At 39.2% G+C, this 14,716-nt stretch overlaps 1 protein-coding gene across 1 annotated transcript; it reads right to left on the bottom strand.

Annotated features, from left to right (window-relative positions):
- Positions 1-275: 275 nt before the first annotated feature.
- LOC118834602 (60S ribosomal protein L23a-like) lies at positions 276-810 on the bottom strand. The gene has a single exon (XM_036742048.1). The coding sequence runs from the start codon at positions 744-746 to the stop codon at positions 276-278; it is 471 nt and encodes a 156-aa protein (XP_036597943.1). The 5' UTR covers positions 747-810.
- Positions 811-14,716: the final 13,906 nt, after the last annotated feature.

Below are 14,716 nucleotides of genomic sequence, written 5' to 3'. Positions count from 1 at the left end.
GATATTCATTGAGAGACATAGACTGGGGATGGGGAGGGGGATAGAAAAGGCACATTATGCCTATACCCTCAGGGAGGGAAGAAGTAGGAAAAAAAATAAATTGTCTTAACTCAGATAAGAATAAAGACCACGGACCTTGCCTAGGAGGGGAGCCTCAAAGAAGCTCCAAAGTTCCCTGAGCAGTCCTTTTGAACACCCCTGAAAGGTTTTTTTTTTTTTTTTTTTTTACTGGAAAACTTTTTTATTGTAGGTGGAGTGGGATAGCTGGACACAGTTTAGATGATTCCAATTTTGTTGGCAACATCTAAAGCATCATGGTCTGGAGCAAGTCGGACATAGGCCTTCTTCTCTCCATCAGGCCGGATCAGTGTGTTGACCTTGGCCACATCAATGTCATACAGCTTCTTTACCGCCTGCTTTATCTGATGCTTGTTGGCTTTGACGTCCACAATGAAGACTAGGGTGTTGTTGTCCTCAATCTTCTTCATAGCAGACTCAGTGGTCAAGGGGAACTTAATGATGGCATAGTGATCCAGCTTGTTTCTCCGAGGGGCACTTTTCCGAGGGTATTTGGGCTGCCTTCGAAGTCTTAGTGTCTTGGGTCGCCGAAAGGTGGGGGATGTTCGGATCTTCTTCTTTTTGTGGCTGTGGACACCCTTCAACACCGCCTTCTTGGCCTTCAAGGCCTTGGACTTGGCCTCTGTCTTGGGGGGGACAACGGCTTCCTTCTTCGCCTTCGGCGCCATCTTGGGGGAAAGGGTCTTCCGCGGTGCTTCTCACGAGCTTATAGAGCTAACACTCGCTCAAACCTCGCGAGGCTTCAAGGCCTCCGAAGAGGACTCCCTGAAAGAAGGTTTTAATGATGCTTCAGGATAAAGCTAAAGATGTGTTGTTTAGCCTGGGTCACATGGCATGGGCATCTCACCATCACAGAATCACACTTTCCTGAGGGAATAGCAGATGGGGCAAGATGTAGCATGACAGACTTGAGTAAAAGAGATCCTCAGTGGATAACAATTATGAATTCAGAAGAACAGTAGCAGAATGGCAGAGAAGGTTCAGATAGCAACTGCAAAGGGTGGCGCTTCAGCAAAATACAGCTATTGTAAGAGTGAAGAAGCAAGCTTCCCAGACTTGACTGGAGTTTATGAAGGTAAAAACCAAGACATTGAACTGCCTTGGATCACATCAAATAGGAGGCAGAGCCTCATGGATTCAGGAATGAAGAGTCTTTCCACTAGAACAAAACAACCTTTTTCACCTTTGAATAATAATAATTTACTAGGGATATATAATTTTCCCCACTAGTATGAGAATTCGTGAGACATAGAATTAATTTGTGTTCAGGGGACTGAGAATGCCCTTGCTAAATATTTCCCTGTTAAATGCTTTGCTGTTCTGTCAAGCAAACAAACAAACAACAAAAAAGCCCTCCAAGTTTACAGTTTGATTGATGACCCCAGCAGTTTGTTGATAAAGAAATCATTGGATGGAGACTAAATTCTAATTCTATCCTCTTACTGATCCCAAGCAAACACAAGATTCTGGAGCTGAGATACCAATTATATATTTCAATACTCCAATGGGTCTCTTTGATGTGTGTATTTCAGCAATAAAGATTGCTAAAATTGAAGAATTAAGATGAAAAAAGGCAAATATTGGCCAGTTTTCAAAAATGGAAGAGTATCAAGTCCAAAAACTATAAACCAGGGAAGGAGACTTCAGTTCCCTGGGGAAATTCTAGAACAGATCACTAAAGTACTGGTTGGCAAGTGTCTACCTCGCGAACCAAAGATTACAAAGAGCTAGCATGGAGTCATTAAGAACAGGCATGCCGGACTCACCTTATTTCCTTTTTTGACAGCATTACTAAATGAGTCAATGAAGATAACGGTGTAGATATAGTTTACCTAGATTTCAGCAAAGCTTTTGATAAATTATCTCATGTTATTCTCATGGAGAAGATGAAGAGATATGATTTCAATGATAATAAAATAGATGGATTCAGAATTGCATGGGTGGCCAGACTCAAAGAGTTGTAGCAGTTAATGGTTAAATATCAATTTCATAGGAAGTCTATGGTGGAGTTCCCTGGGGATCTTGATTAGTCCTATGCCGCACAGTATGTTTCTCAATAACTTGTATAAAGACAGATATTATGCCCATCAAATTGCAGATGATACAAAGGTATTCAGAATAGCTAATACATTCAGGATCTAAGAGGATCTTGACAGGCTAGAACTAGTGGGAAGCTATTCCCAGAGAGCCAAATCTAGCTGCCACCTGTTTTTGTTCACCTGTTAGTTAAGAATGGTTTTTACATTTTTTTTTAATAAAGCTTTCTTGGATTTGGGCCTTGTGTCATAGTTTGCTGACCCCTGGGTAAGAGCAGTGGTGTCAAACTCAAACAAGGATGAGAGCCACTCATCTTCCACGTGTTAACTTAGTTTAAAATGTAATTTCATCTGTGTCTTATTGTATTTTTATTTTGTAAAATATCTCCATATTACATTTTAATCTAGTTCTACTGCTCTGAGGAGTTTTGCGAGCCAAAATCAGTGTGTTTGACACCTCTGTGCTAGAGCATTGGGCTGAATCCAATAAAATGGAATACAATAGGGTCAAATGTAAACTCGGTGAATAAAGAGTGTGGTTTAGCAGGTGAAAAAGCTAATGGGAATTCTAGGTGAATTAGGAGAGGCCTAGCTTTTAGGAAGAGGCAGGTAATAAGCCTTCATGCTCTGCTCTGATTGCATCTCATTTGGAGTATTACTTTCGGTTTGGGGCAGTATGGGTTAAGAAAGTCAAGTTATTGGTGAGCAATATTTAGCATATTATTAAGACCATAACTAAGTACTTAATGGCTAAACACTAAAGATAAAAAGGCAAAAATACTCCTGAGGTCACATGAGACCAAGAAGAACACATGTGGTCTCCAGACCACGGGTTTCCCTCCCCTGGGATAGACTCAGAGGGTTACTGAGGTCCATTTCAACTCTCCGATCCTGTGTTTATTATTCTGTGATTGATGCTAGCCATACATTTTGACTGTTATCTACATTCTGCCATAAATTCTGCAGAGAATTGATCCACTGAGTTGGTGGGCTTTCCTCATATTCTTTTGATATTTCATGGATATCAATGTGCCACATGACTTCTCGGTCAGTCATCCTGGTCTTATCTTACTTGGTAACCAGCCTGTATGTTCTCCTGGTGATATGTTTCTCTAAGAAAATCCTTTACACGGCCTCTTTACAGACAGCTATGTGGCACAGTGCATAGAATGTGGGGCTTTGAGTCAGGAAGACCTAAGTTCAAATCTGGTCTCAGACACTTATTAACTGTGTGACCTTTGGCAAGTCACTTCATCTGTTTGTTTCTTCAACTGTAAAATGGGGGGAAAAAAACCCAGTACCTATTTCTCAGGGTTGTTGTGAGAATTAAATCAGACAACATCTGTAAAGTGCATCCTGAGTGCCGGGCACTAAGTACTTATTCCCTTTTCTTCCTTCTGCATTATTTGCAATTGGCCACTTACTCAACCCCCACCATATACCATCTGGATGACTTAAGGATGATCAGTTTAAGTTCTTCAGAAACTGTGATGACATATCACTGGAATAATCCTACTTTTCAATGGCCCCAACACACTGTACATTTGCAGAGTCTTCATGATATATATGTACTGATAGATGAGCTCTGTGGGTTGAGCAAAAAACCCCATTCTCCATTAGCTTCCCCCCAGCCCCCTTTGTGGTTAGGCTACACTTTTGAGTGATTATAGATTATGAATCTCCCTACTAGATTGTAAATACTTTGAGTAAAGACCACATTTTATTTGTCTTTATATTTCCCCCCAGTTTGCTATATGGTATCTTGCGCAGAATAGGCATTAATTGAACATTCATATATGCAAATTTGTTGACTGTCCCATTTAGATATAAATTATGATGAGAAAGTCATCTCAAACAAAATAAGAACCAATATTGTAGCCATGTTCCAGCTGGGTGCCAGCTGCCCTAACTCTTTTAGGCAAAGAAAGACATAAGAATCTTTTTGAAGGTGGAATGACGTGTAGTGTGGGCATTCATACACAGCATCAGTTATTTGATCAGGGAAAGCTTTGCAAATTGGCACATGTCACCAGCCACCAAATGCCTTGGAAAAAGTCAGGAAAAGAATTGTAATAGTAGTACCCTCTCTTGATTTTTCTACCTTTTTGGTAAAAAGCAAAGACAGTAACAAATCAGTTGGACTTTAAGAAGGAAATTAGTCTGAAAAAACAGGAGGGAAGAAATTGAAGTTTTCAAAATGAGGTACTTCCTGCCAAGCCAATTGTCTCCCTCTGTAAGAGGTTTTGTGTGCTTTTGTCTATTAGTGTTTCACTTGGTCTGAGAACAGGTTGTCTGATCCTTTTTTCCATTTTCTTTTCAAAAATTCTCTCTGTTTCTGTCTCTGTCTCTCTTTGTATATACATGTATATGTATAGTCAATTCTGCTATAATGTTTGTTTTGAAAATGCAAATTTGTTCCAACAAGATTGCTATATTACATAACCTTTTGAATATAACATAAATTTCGAGTTAGCTGATGCTCAATTTCTAACAGTGAGAATGCAAAAAACTGCACCATTTCACAATGACCCATAAACTGCAACCTTTTCAGGTACCCTTTTCCACAAGCAAACTTCATGTCTCTTTCAAGGTAAAATACAATATTTATTGTATGACTTCTGGTGTAGTAGAAGATGTGGATAGAGGTGGGGTGGCCCTGCCTCCCCTCATCCCAGCCGACTTCCCCTATGACTTCTGGCCCCCGAGCCCTGGTCTTGTGGAAGTTGCCTGACACTTTGCCAGCCTAAGTCCTTTGCAAACCCAGAAACAGGTCTAGCAGCATCATGAAGCCAGATTTTACCGCTATTTATTGTACTACTTATGTACTTCTTAATCATTTAACATGTATAAAACTGTGCTAGCATTTTTTATTAGGTTCCTATCTTTATTTTTAATGTGTCACTAATGGAGTATTTGAGCATTGTGCCCCTAACCCCCTTTCTCCTATAAGACTTATGTTTCTTATTGCATGATTTTGCATAGCAAGGTGCTTTGGGGCAAGGCATGTGTCACCTTATAGTAGAATTGACTTCTACATTATATGTGTGTATACATATATATGTATGCACATATACATACATGTCCTTATGTGTAATGTATGTATGTATGTATATAGGCACATATGCTTACACTTTATACACACACATCCCTAGATGTCAGAACCTGGACCTTTTCCACACATTAAACTCACAGTTTTTCTGAAAATTCTTGCAAATGTTCCAAGGATCATTAGGTCATTGATCCTAAGAGGTCCCCTAGATGTCGTATAATACCACCCTCCTATTTTAATCATAACTAAGAATAGCTAGCATTTAGAAAGTACCACAAGGTTTGCCAAATGCTTTATAAATATCTCATTAGGAAAGGGAAAAATATTATCTCATAGTGGAAAAAAAAATGATGAAGAGGGGGGTGGCTGTGGAGTAACTGGGATGATTGCAAGTGAGATCAAGCTGATGAGGCTTCTTAGAGCTGGTGAGTTGTAAGCAGGACTAGGTGTCCTCTAACAACTTCTTAGTTCTTACAGATTTAATATCTCTTGCCCCTTGCTTGAATAATGGTCCTAGCATCTCACTCATATGGCACTGTCCAATTACAAAATGAAGTCCTCTTTCCAGTTAGCATTTAATAATGATTAACAGGACACATCTGTATTTGCAAGTGTAATGGGGGACCCACCAGTTTGCTAAAATAGTGTAATCCACACAGAAGATGATAGCTGCTTCCAGAAGAATAAGGAGGACTAGAGGACACAGCCACATTCTATGTTTGCTTAACATGTGGATAGAAGAAGCATTTTAATGTGACAGTATTTTCAAAATGGCCTGAGTCATCTCCTAGCCATGGCTTTGCTGCATTATTTCTCATGGAGCAAATTGACTTGTTCATGGCTGGTGAGACTATGTGGTTAAAGAGGAGGCTCTTAGAACCTTATTCACCTGAGATTATATGAAGCAAGAAGCAAGCCTGGGTCATTGGCCTTTTCATTCTTTTTTTTCCTTTCTAGGTACAAGAGGGTGAAAGAGGGACAGGTCTGATCTACATGAAAATGGGAGTCAGGGCAATCTAGGAGTCCAGGAATCAAAGCTTGGTGTTGTAGCCAATGAAGCATCAAAATCCTGAGGAACAAGGATACAGGATTCCATCCCAGGAGAAGATGGCAGTGATGTTTGGATGCGAACTTGATAAAAGTAATGATGTATAGGAACCAAGAGAAATCATGAGCCTAATCTCCCAAGCTTACATCCCCAAGATACTGAGGGAATTGTTCTTGATATATCTTGGAAGTAAATATCCTTTTTTAAAAGCCAGTATATGTGGTGATTAAATGGAACTGTGTACTAGTTACCGGCCTTTAAAACAGTACAAATTCAGCCTTGTGGGCTTCTGCCAATGGAAGATACCCCCAACTCATCAGAGTACCTGGGAACCCAAAGAATGAGAGATATGTAGTAGACCTGGCCGTAAGAGAGTGGGCTTTAAGTCAATCATTCCAAAACTAATTGCCAAGAGACAGGTAAGTCTGTTGTTGTTTGTTTTTTTTAATCAAAGAAACTGATTTCTAGCTATTTAGGTTGCTCAGAATTATGGGGTGGGGTAGAGGTGGCAGGATATTTCTAAAAAGCATCTTCCCAGCATTTTTTGGATTAAGAAGTATCAAATTCACTGCCCGAGTGCTAAAGGAACCAGATTAAAATGTTATTGGGAAATGTTTAACAAAATAAAAAGGCAATAAAACATAGACAATGTTAACTTGTGTTTTCTAAGTCCATATGTGACCCACTTCTGTTTGAGTTTGTCATCACTGCTTTAAAGCATATCATGTATTATGTACATATCTATTTTAATTTTTTCAATTTTTTTATATAAATTTATTTTCAGTTTTAAATATTCACTTCCAAAAGATTATGAATTCCACATTTTCTCCCCATCTCTCCCTTCCCTCTACTCCATGACAGCGTGCATTTTGATTACCCCTTCCTCCAATTGCCCTCTCTTCTATTGCCCCCCACCCCTTCTCTTATCCCCTTCCTTTCTATTTTCCTGTAAGACAAGATAGATTTCTATATGCCATTGCCTGTATATCTTATTTCCCAGTTGCATGTAAAAACAATTTTTAATATTCATTTTTTTGAGTTCCACATTCTCTCTCTTCCTCCCTCCCTACCCACCTTCATTGAGAAATCAAGCAATTCGATATAAGTTATACATGTGTAGTCATACAAAACACTTCTATTAACAGTCATGTTGTGAAAGACTAGCAATATTACCCTCTATCATGTCCCACCTTCTATTTGTTCTATTCTCTCCTTTGATCTGTCCTTCCACAAAAGAGTTTGCTTCCCCCAAACTGCTGTCCCTTCTATTATCTCTCCTCTCTTATCCCCTGCCTCCCTCCCCCACTTTCCTGTAGGGTAAGATAGATTTCCATATCCATGTACAATACCATATGTATGTTATTGCCTCCTTAAGCCAAACTCAATGAGAGTAAAACTCACTTATTCTCTCTCACCACCCCCTCTTTCCTTCCATTGCACTTTTTTTCAGTATTTTTTTGGGTCTCCTTTAGCAAGTCATTGACTTGTTTTCATGGTTTTCTCACATCATTCTCATTTCTCTTCCCAATTTTTCCTCTACTTCTCTAACTTGCTTTTCCAAATCCTTTTTGAGCTCTTCCATGGCCTGAGACCAGTTCATGTTTTTCTTGGAGGCTTTTGATGTAGCCTCTTTGACTTTGTTGACTTCTTCTGGCTGTATGTTTTGGTCTTCTTTGTCACCAAAGAAAGATTCCAAAGTCTGAGACTGAATCTGAGTCCATTTTCGCTGCCTGGCCATGTTCCCAGCCAACTTACTTGACCCTTGAGTTTTTCATAAGGGTATGACTGCTTGTAGAGTAAAGAGTACTTTGTTCCAAGCTTGAGGGGATGCACTGTTGTTTTCAGAGCTATTTCTATACAGCCAGCTCTGCCACACCAGCACTCCTCCTTCCCCAAGAACCTCCAACCTGGACCTAACTCAGATCTTAAGCAGGCTGTGCACTCCTGCTCTGATCCTCCACTTAATTCCTCCCACCAGGTGGGCCTGGGGCAGGAAGCAACTTCAGCTGTAGTTCTGTAGCTGTACCACATCTGCTGTCTCCTGTACCCAGGGTGGTGGATGAACCATGAACACCTTTCACTCCCTGCAGCTTTTCCCACTAACCTTCTCTGTTGTCTTTGGTGTTTGTGGGTTGAGAGGTCTGGTAGCTGCCACAGATCACTGATTCAGGGCGCTAGGGCCCGCTCCGCCTGGCTCCTGGTCTGGTTGGTCCTGCTGCCACTCATGCTGGTCTCTGCTCCCCTCTGCTTCCAGCTCCATGTGCAATAGACCTCACCCAGTATCCATCCAGGCTGTCCTGGGCTGGAGCCCTGCTTCCCTCTGCTATTTTGTGGGTTCTACAGTTCTAGAATTTGTTCAGAGCCATTTTTTATAGGTTTTTGGAGGGACTTGGCGGGGAGCTCACGCAAGTCCCTGCTTTCCAGCTGCCATCTTGGATCCGCCCTTCCCTTCCATTGTAAAAGCTCTTTCTTGCCTCTTTTATGGGAGATGATTTACTATATTCTACCTCTCCATTTCTCTATTTCCCAGTACATTCCTCTCAACACTTAATTTTATTTTTTTAGGCATCATCCTTTCATATTCAACTCACACTGCGCCCTCTGTCTACATATATACACACATATATACACATATATAGACACACATATACACATACATATATATATATATGTACATACACATATGCATACACACACACACACACACACACACACACACACACACACATATTCCCTCTAAAATCCCTAATACTGAGAAAGGTCTCTTGAGTTGCAAATATTGTCTTTCCATGTAGGAATGTAAACAGTTCAACTTTAATAAGTCCCTTATAGCTTGTCTTTTCTGTTTACCTTTTCATATTTCTCTTGATTCTTGTATTTGAAAGTCAAAATTTCTATTCAGCACTGGTCTTTTCATCAAGAATGCTTAGAAATTCTCTATTTCATTGAAATTGCATTTTTCCCCTGAAATACTGTACTCAGTTTTGCTGGGTAGGTGATTCTTGTTTTTAAACCTAGCTCATTTGACTTCTGGAATATCATATTCTAAAACCTCTGACCTCTTAGTGTAGAAACTGCTAAATGTTGTGTTATCATGATTGTGTTTCCACAATTTGTTTCTTTCTGGCCACTTGTAATATTTTCCCCTTGACCTGGGAACTCTGGAATTTGCCTACAATATTCCTAGGAGGGATTTCTTTTAGGAGGTGATCAGTGGATTCCTTCTATTTCTATTTCACCCTCTGGTTCTAGAATATCAGGGTAGTTTTCCTTGATAATTTCTTGAAAGATGATGTCTAGGCTTTTTTTTTTTTTGATCATAGTTTTCAGGTAGTCCAATAATTTTAAAATTATCTTTCCCAGAACTATTTTCCAGGTCAGATGTTTTTCCAATGAGATATTTCACATTATCTTCTATTTTTTCATTCTTTTGGTTTTGTTTTATAATTTCTTGATTTCTCATAAAATCATTAGCTTCCATTTGCTCCATTATAATTGTTAAGAAATTATTTTCTTCAATGAGCTTTTCTTCTCCTCATTGGCTTTTTGGACCTCTTTTGCCATTTAGATTAGTCTATTTTTAAAGGTGTTATTTTCTTTAGCATTTTTTTGGGTCTCCTTTAGCAAGCTATTGAGTCATTTTTCATGATTTTCTTGCATCAGTCTCATTTCTCTTCCTAATTTTTCCTCCACTTCTCTGACTTGATTTTCAAAATCCTTTTTGAGCTCTTCCATGGCCTGAGGCCATTTCTTATTTTCCTTGGAGGTTTTAGATGTAGGAGCCTTGACCTTGTTGTCTTCCACTGGCTGCATGCCTTGATCTTTGTCATCATTAAGTGTGTAAGAAAGTATTTTTTCACCAAGAAAGTAACCTTCTATAGTCTTATTCTTTTTCCCTGTTTGCTCATTTTCCCAGCCAATTATTTGACTTGTGAGCTCTTTGTTAAGTGGAGGGTGTACTGCCCCAAGTTTCAGGGGTTTTGTGCAGGTATTTTCAGAGCTATCTCTAGGGACCTGTAAATTCTCAGTTCTGCAAAACTGGTATGATCAAAAGAGAGGTGTTTACTCCTTACTGGCCTGCGCTCTGGTCCATGAGCAACCACAAGCATTCTTTTCTGCCCCAGAACTGCAAGGAGGGCTCCCTCTCCACAGCCACCACCAGCTCCACCATGCAGTGCTCTTCCTCACCCCAGTACTGCACACGGGACTGTAACCCAGATCAGCTGCTCAGTTTTCCTGCAGTTTGTAGGCTGAGAACTCCAGAAGCAGCCACAGCTGCCACTGTCTTGGGGCTGAGGCTGGAGCCAGACAATGCTCCTCTCTCACCCGGGTGAGAGAGCTTTCCCACTGACATTTGAAGCTGTCTTTGGCGTTTCTGGGTTGAGAGGTCCCTCGAGATATCTCTGAAAGTAACTGTACAAAATCCCTGAAACTTGGGGCAGTACACCTTCCACTTAACAAAGAGCTCACCAGTCAAATAATTGGCTGGGAAAATGAGCTGCCAGTGATTCAGTGCCCTGAGGCCTGCTCCTGTCTGTCTGTGCAGGCACAGCCCAGGCTGGGCTGTGCTCCACTCTGAGCACAGTGTACTAGACCCTTCCTGTTGGCCTTCCAGATTGTCTTGGGCTGGAAATCTGCTTCGCTCTGTCATTTTGTGGCTTCTGCTGCTCTAGAATTTGTTTAGAGGCATTTTTACAAGTATTTTGAGGGGTTTGCGGGGAGAGATCAATCACCTACCTGTTTCTACTCCTCCATCTTGGCCAATTGTACATGTCTATTTTTAAAGCTATCTTTCATGTGGTAGATGATGACCTACTAGCATGCTACAATGGAAACAGACTTGGATTTGTAATCTGAGTTTCTAGGTTTGAGTCTTAGTTCTGCTATTTATTGCTCGATGAACTTAAGCAAATCATACCAGCCCTTTGGGCCTCAGTTTCCTCATTTATAAAGTAAGGAAGTTGGAATAGATAACCTCTGAGATTCCTCCCAGCTTTGAACCTATGATTCTGTAATTCTATTAAATAAAAATAAAAAATAATAATTATTCTTTTTGCAACACTTTCATGCATTCATTCAGCATGTACTAGATACTATGAGCAGCTGATTAATAGGATACAATAATACAAAGTCGAATGTAAAAGGACAGTTAGAATTGTATAAAGTTCCAAAGAGTCCAGAGAATGGAGAAAGCTCTTCTTCAGTTTCAGAGATTAGAAAAGGCTTCATGGTAGAGATAATACAGTTAAATTGGGCCTTGCAGTGATAGTATTATAAATGAAAGGAATGAAGTAAGACAAGTCATACCTTTGAGAAAACTTGTTAACATGGAATAGACCAGTTCGGTTAGAGTTTAGAGTATATAAGAGGTAGTACAGATAGGAATTTGTGATGGGTCAAATCATAGATGCCTTCAATGCCAGGCTTGAAATTTATTTGGTAGTCAATTGAGAGTATTGAAATTTTTTAAATGGAAAGACGTGGAGATATGGGTAGAATAGGATAGAATATGAAGGTAGCATCATTATCGTTATTCTGGTGTGTCTGTGAGAGAGATTAGAATTAGAGTCAGGTTACATGTTAGGAGGCTATTATAATAGTTCAGACAAAATACAATGACAAATACAAGGACTAATGTGACAGTAGTGAGAGAAACAAAGATTAAGGGGTAGATGTCAGAGAAAATACAAAGGTACAATAAAAACTATAAGGCCTGGTGACCAATTGTATATTGGTGGGGGAGAGAAAATGGGAAAAGGAATCAAAGATGGCTAGTTTCAAGCTTTGGAGATTGGGGAAACAGTGACACCATTGAGCAAATTACTTAAATTAGGAGGAGGAATTGGTTTTGGAGGGATGATAAATTTGCTTTTATATGTTTTGAGTTTGTGCAGGTGGGATACCCTAGTGGCAATACTAAGGGGACTTCCAAAAATTGGGACCTAGTGCCTCAAGGAAATGTTAGGGACTTATAAAATGGATTTGAGAGTCATCTATCTAGGAATAATTGAAACAAATGAAATTGCCAAGGGAAAGATCATGGTCATTTTGCTTTTCTCAACATCTCATTTCTCCATCGTTATAAGCTTTTCTTGTGAATGATATGGATAATTGGGGGTTAGGTAATAAAGCTAGATGAATACCTAACTGGTTGAGCGACTGCATCCAAAGAACATAGATTAATGGATCAACGTTAACTTGGAAGAAGCTGTTTGGGAGAGTGCTTCAGGTTTTGTTATTGACCCTGTTCTGTTTGATATTTTTAATTCAGTAATTTAAATTAATATATGGATAATTTTTTTGAATCTGTGAATGACAATAAAATGAAAACAATAAATTATATACTAAAGGACAACATCAGAATTCAAAAAGATTCCTATCAACTCATATGATGAAGCCAACAGAATGAAATGACATTTAGCAGAAATGAACACGTCTTTCATATACAGTTCTTAAAAATAAATTGAACAAGAACCAGAGAGAGAAGACCTGACTTGACAGCATATTGTATGAAATGACCAGGGGGTATTATGCTATTGCCAGAGGTTAGAGGCCAGGTGGACAAGATCTGGGTTAAGGAACAAAGTTACTGGAGATCAAGGCAGGTGACATGTTAGAAATTGAAGTAGGTGACACAAGGATTGTAGACTACACAGTTATGAAAGGTGGGCTAAGGAGGTCAGAAAGGAGAATGAATACACCACAACAATAATCTGAAAAAAATATCAGAAAATAAATCTGCTATTGAGGCAAGTTTCTGGTCAACCCAAGTCTTTTTACAATACTTTCTAACAGTAGTTATATCTTTCCTGTTGAGTGAGCAAAATGGCAAGTGGCAAGAAAGGTAACTGTCTTGGAGTCAGAAGATAAAAATGGATAGCATTCACATAGTACTTTAATACACAAAGCAATCTGCCAATATTATCTTATTTGATCTTCACAATAATCCTAGGATGCAGGTGCTTCCATTTCCTCATTTGTAAAATGGAAATATGCATTTTACAAATGAGGAAATTGAACCAACAGAGGTTAAGTGACTTGCCCAGGCTCCCACAGCTAAAATATCTGTGTGTGTATGTATATACACACACATGTGTGTGTGTGTGTGTATATATATATATATATACATATACATATACATATATATATATATATACACATTTGAAACAGGATTGAAATACAAATTTTCTTGACTTCTTCAGGTACAATTCTTTAGACACTGTACCACTCAATTGCTCTGATATGCATTCAAATCCTGCCTCTGAGGATCCTTCATATCTATGTGATTTTGGGAAAGTCACTTCTAACCTCCCTGAGATTTGGTTTTCTCATTAGTAAAATAAGGGGGGTTAAGTTAGATGGCCTTTGGCCTTTAGTTCTATAATGTTACAGCATGACTCAGGTGTGGGCAGTTCTAAGTCTGGAAGAGGAGCGAGATCCTGATTAAACGTTTATCTTTACAGACACTGAGGAATTTGCTGCTATATATCAACACTCTCTCAGTAGCTACCCACATATTGTTGACTATTAGGCAGCATTTTACAGATGCCCAATGAATGGTTGTAGAAATCCTAAAACTTGACTGAAGCTGATCATCAATCACCTTGGTTAATTTGATTGAAGTGTCAGAGAAATAATTCTTAACACTTGATTTCAGCCTCTAGTCAATCTACCTTCCAGCTTTCTTCATATATTTCTCTCCTTCGTGTACTTTATGATCTCATAATGCCACCCTTCTTACTGCTCCTCATACATAATTCTCCATTTGTCAGCTCTTTGGCTTTGCCCTGGTGGTTGCCTCCCACCCCTGAGATGCTCTCCTTCCTGGCCTCTGCCTCTTAGAGTTCCTGGTTTCCTCCAGGATCATTTCCTACCTAAAGCTATTCCTGATCCTTCTGGTTTCTTGTGCTCTCCCCCAATCACCTTATATCTATTTTCTATTTTGTAAACCTATATGTGCACACATCTATATATCCATATTTACCTATAATGTATATGATTTTTTTCCTCCAATAGAAGCTGTTTGGAGTCAGGGATTTTTTCACTTTTGTCTTTTTGTCCTAAACATCTCACACTGTCTGGCACATGCATAATATGCTTTTGATAAATGCTTGTTGATTGATTGAAAATTATGCCTGATCAAAACAAAGTGAATAATCTGATTTTTTTTCCACATGACAGAAAAGGGCTTTTAAGACTTTAAGTCTTCTAAACGCACCCATTGACCCAAGCCTACTGATTATCTGTCTGAGTAATAGCAACCTATTTTGTCCTCTCCAACTTTAGGAAGATAGGTAATGTGGTAAGATGAAGGGGAAGAAAGAGAAAGAGTGAATTCTAAAAAGGGAGTAGAAGTGGGAACTAGACAACAAATGCCTATAAAGAAAGCTGAAGTGATAGAAAGCATTGATGCAGAAGAGAAGTAATTCTGAATTTTTCTTTAAAAAGCTAATGATAAGTTACTAGAGAAACTAGAGGAAATGATAGTGAAAGGTTGGAGGCAGC

The sequence above is a fragment of the Trichosurus vulpecula genome, chromosome 1 (genome assembly GCF_011100635.1).
Source record: "Trichosurus vulpecula isolate mTriVul1 chromosome 1, mTriVul1.pri, whole genome shotgun sequence".
Classification (NCBI taxonomy): domain Eukaryota; kingdom Metazoa; phylum Chordata; class Mammalia; order Diprotodontia; family Phalangeridae; genus Trichosurus; species Trichosurus vulpecula.
This window is presented reverse-complemented; position numbering and strand designations above follow the sequence as displayed.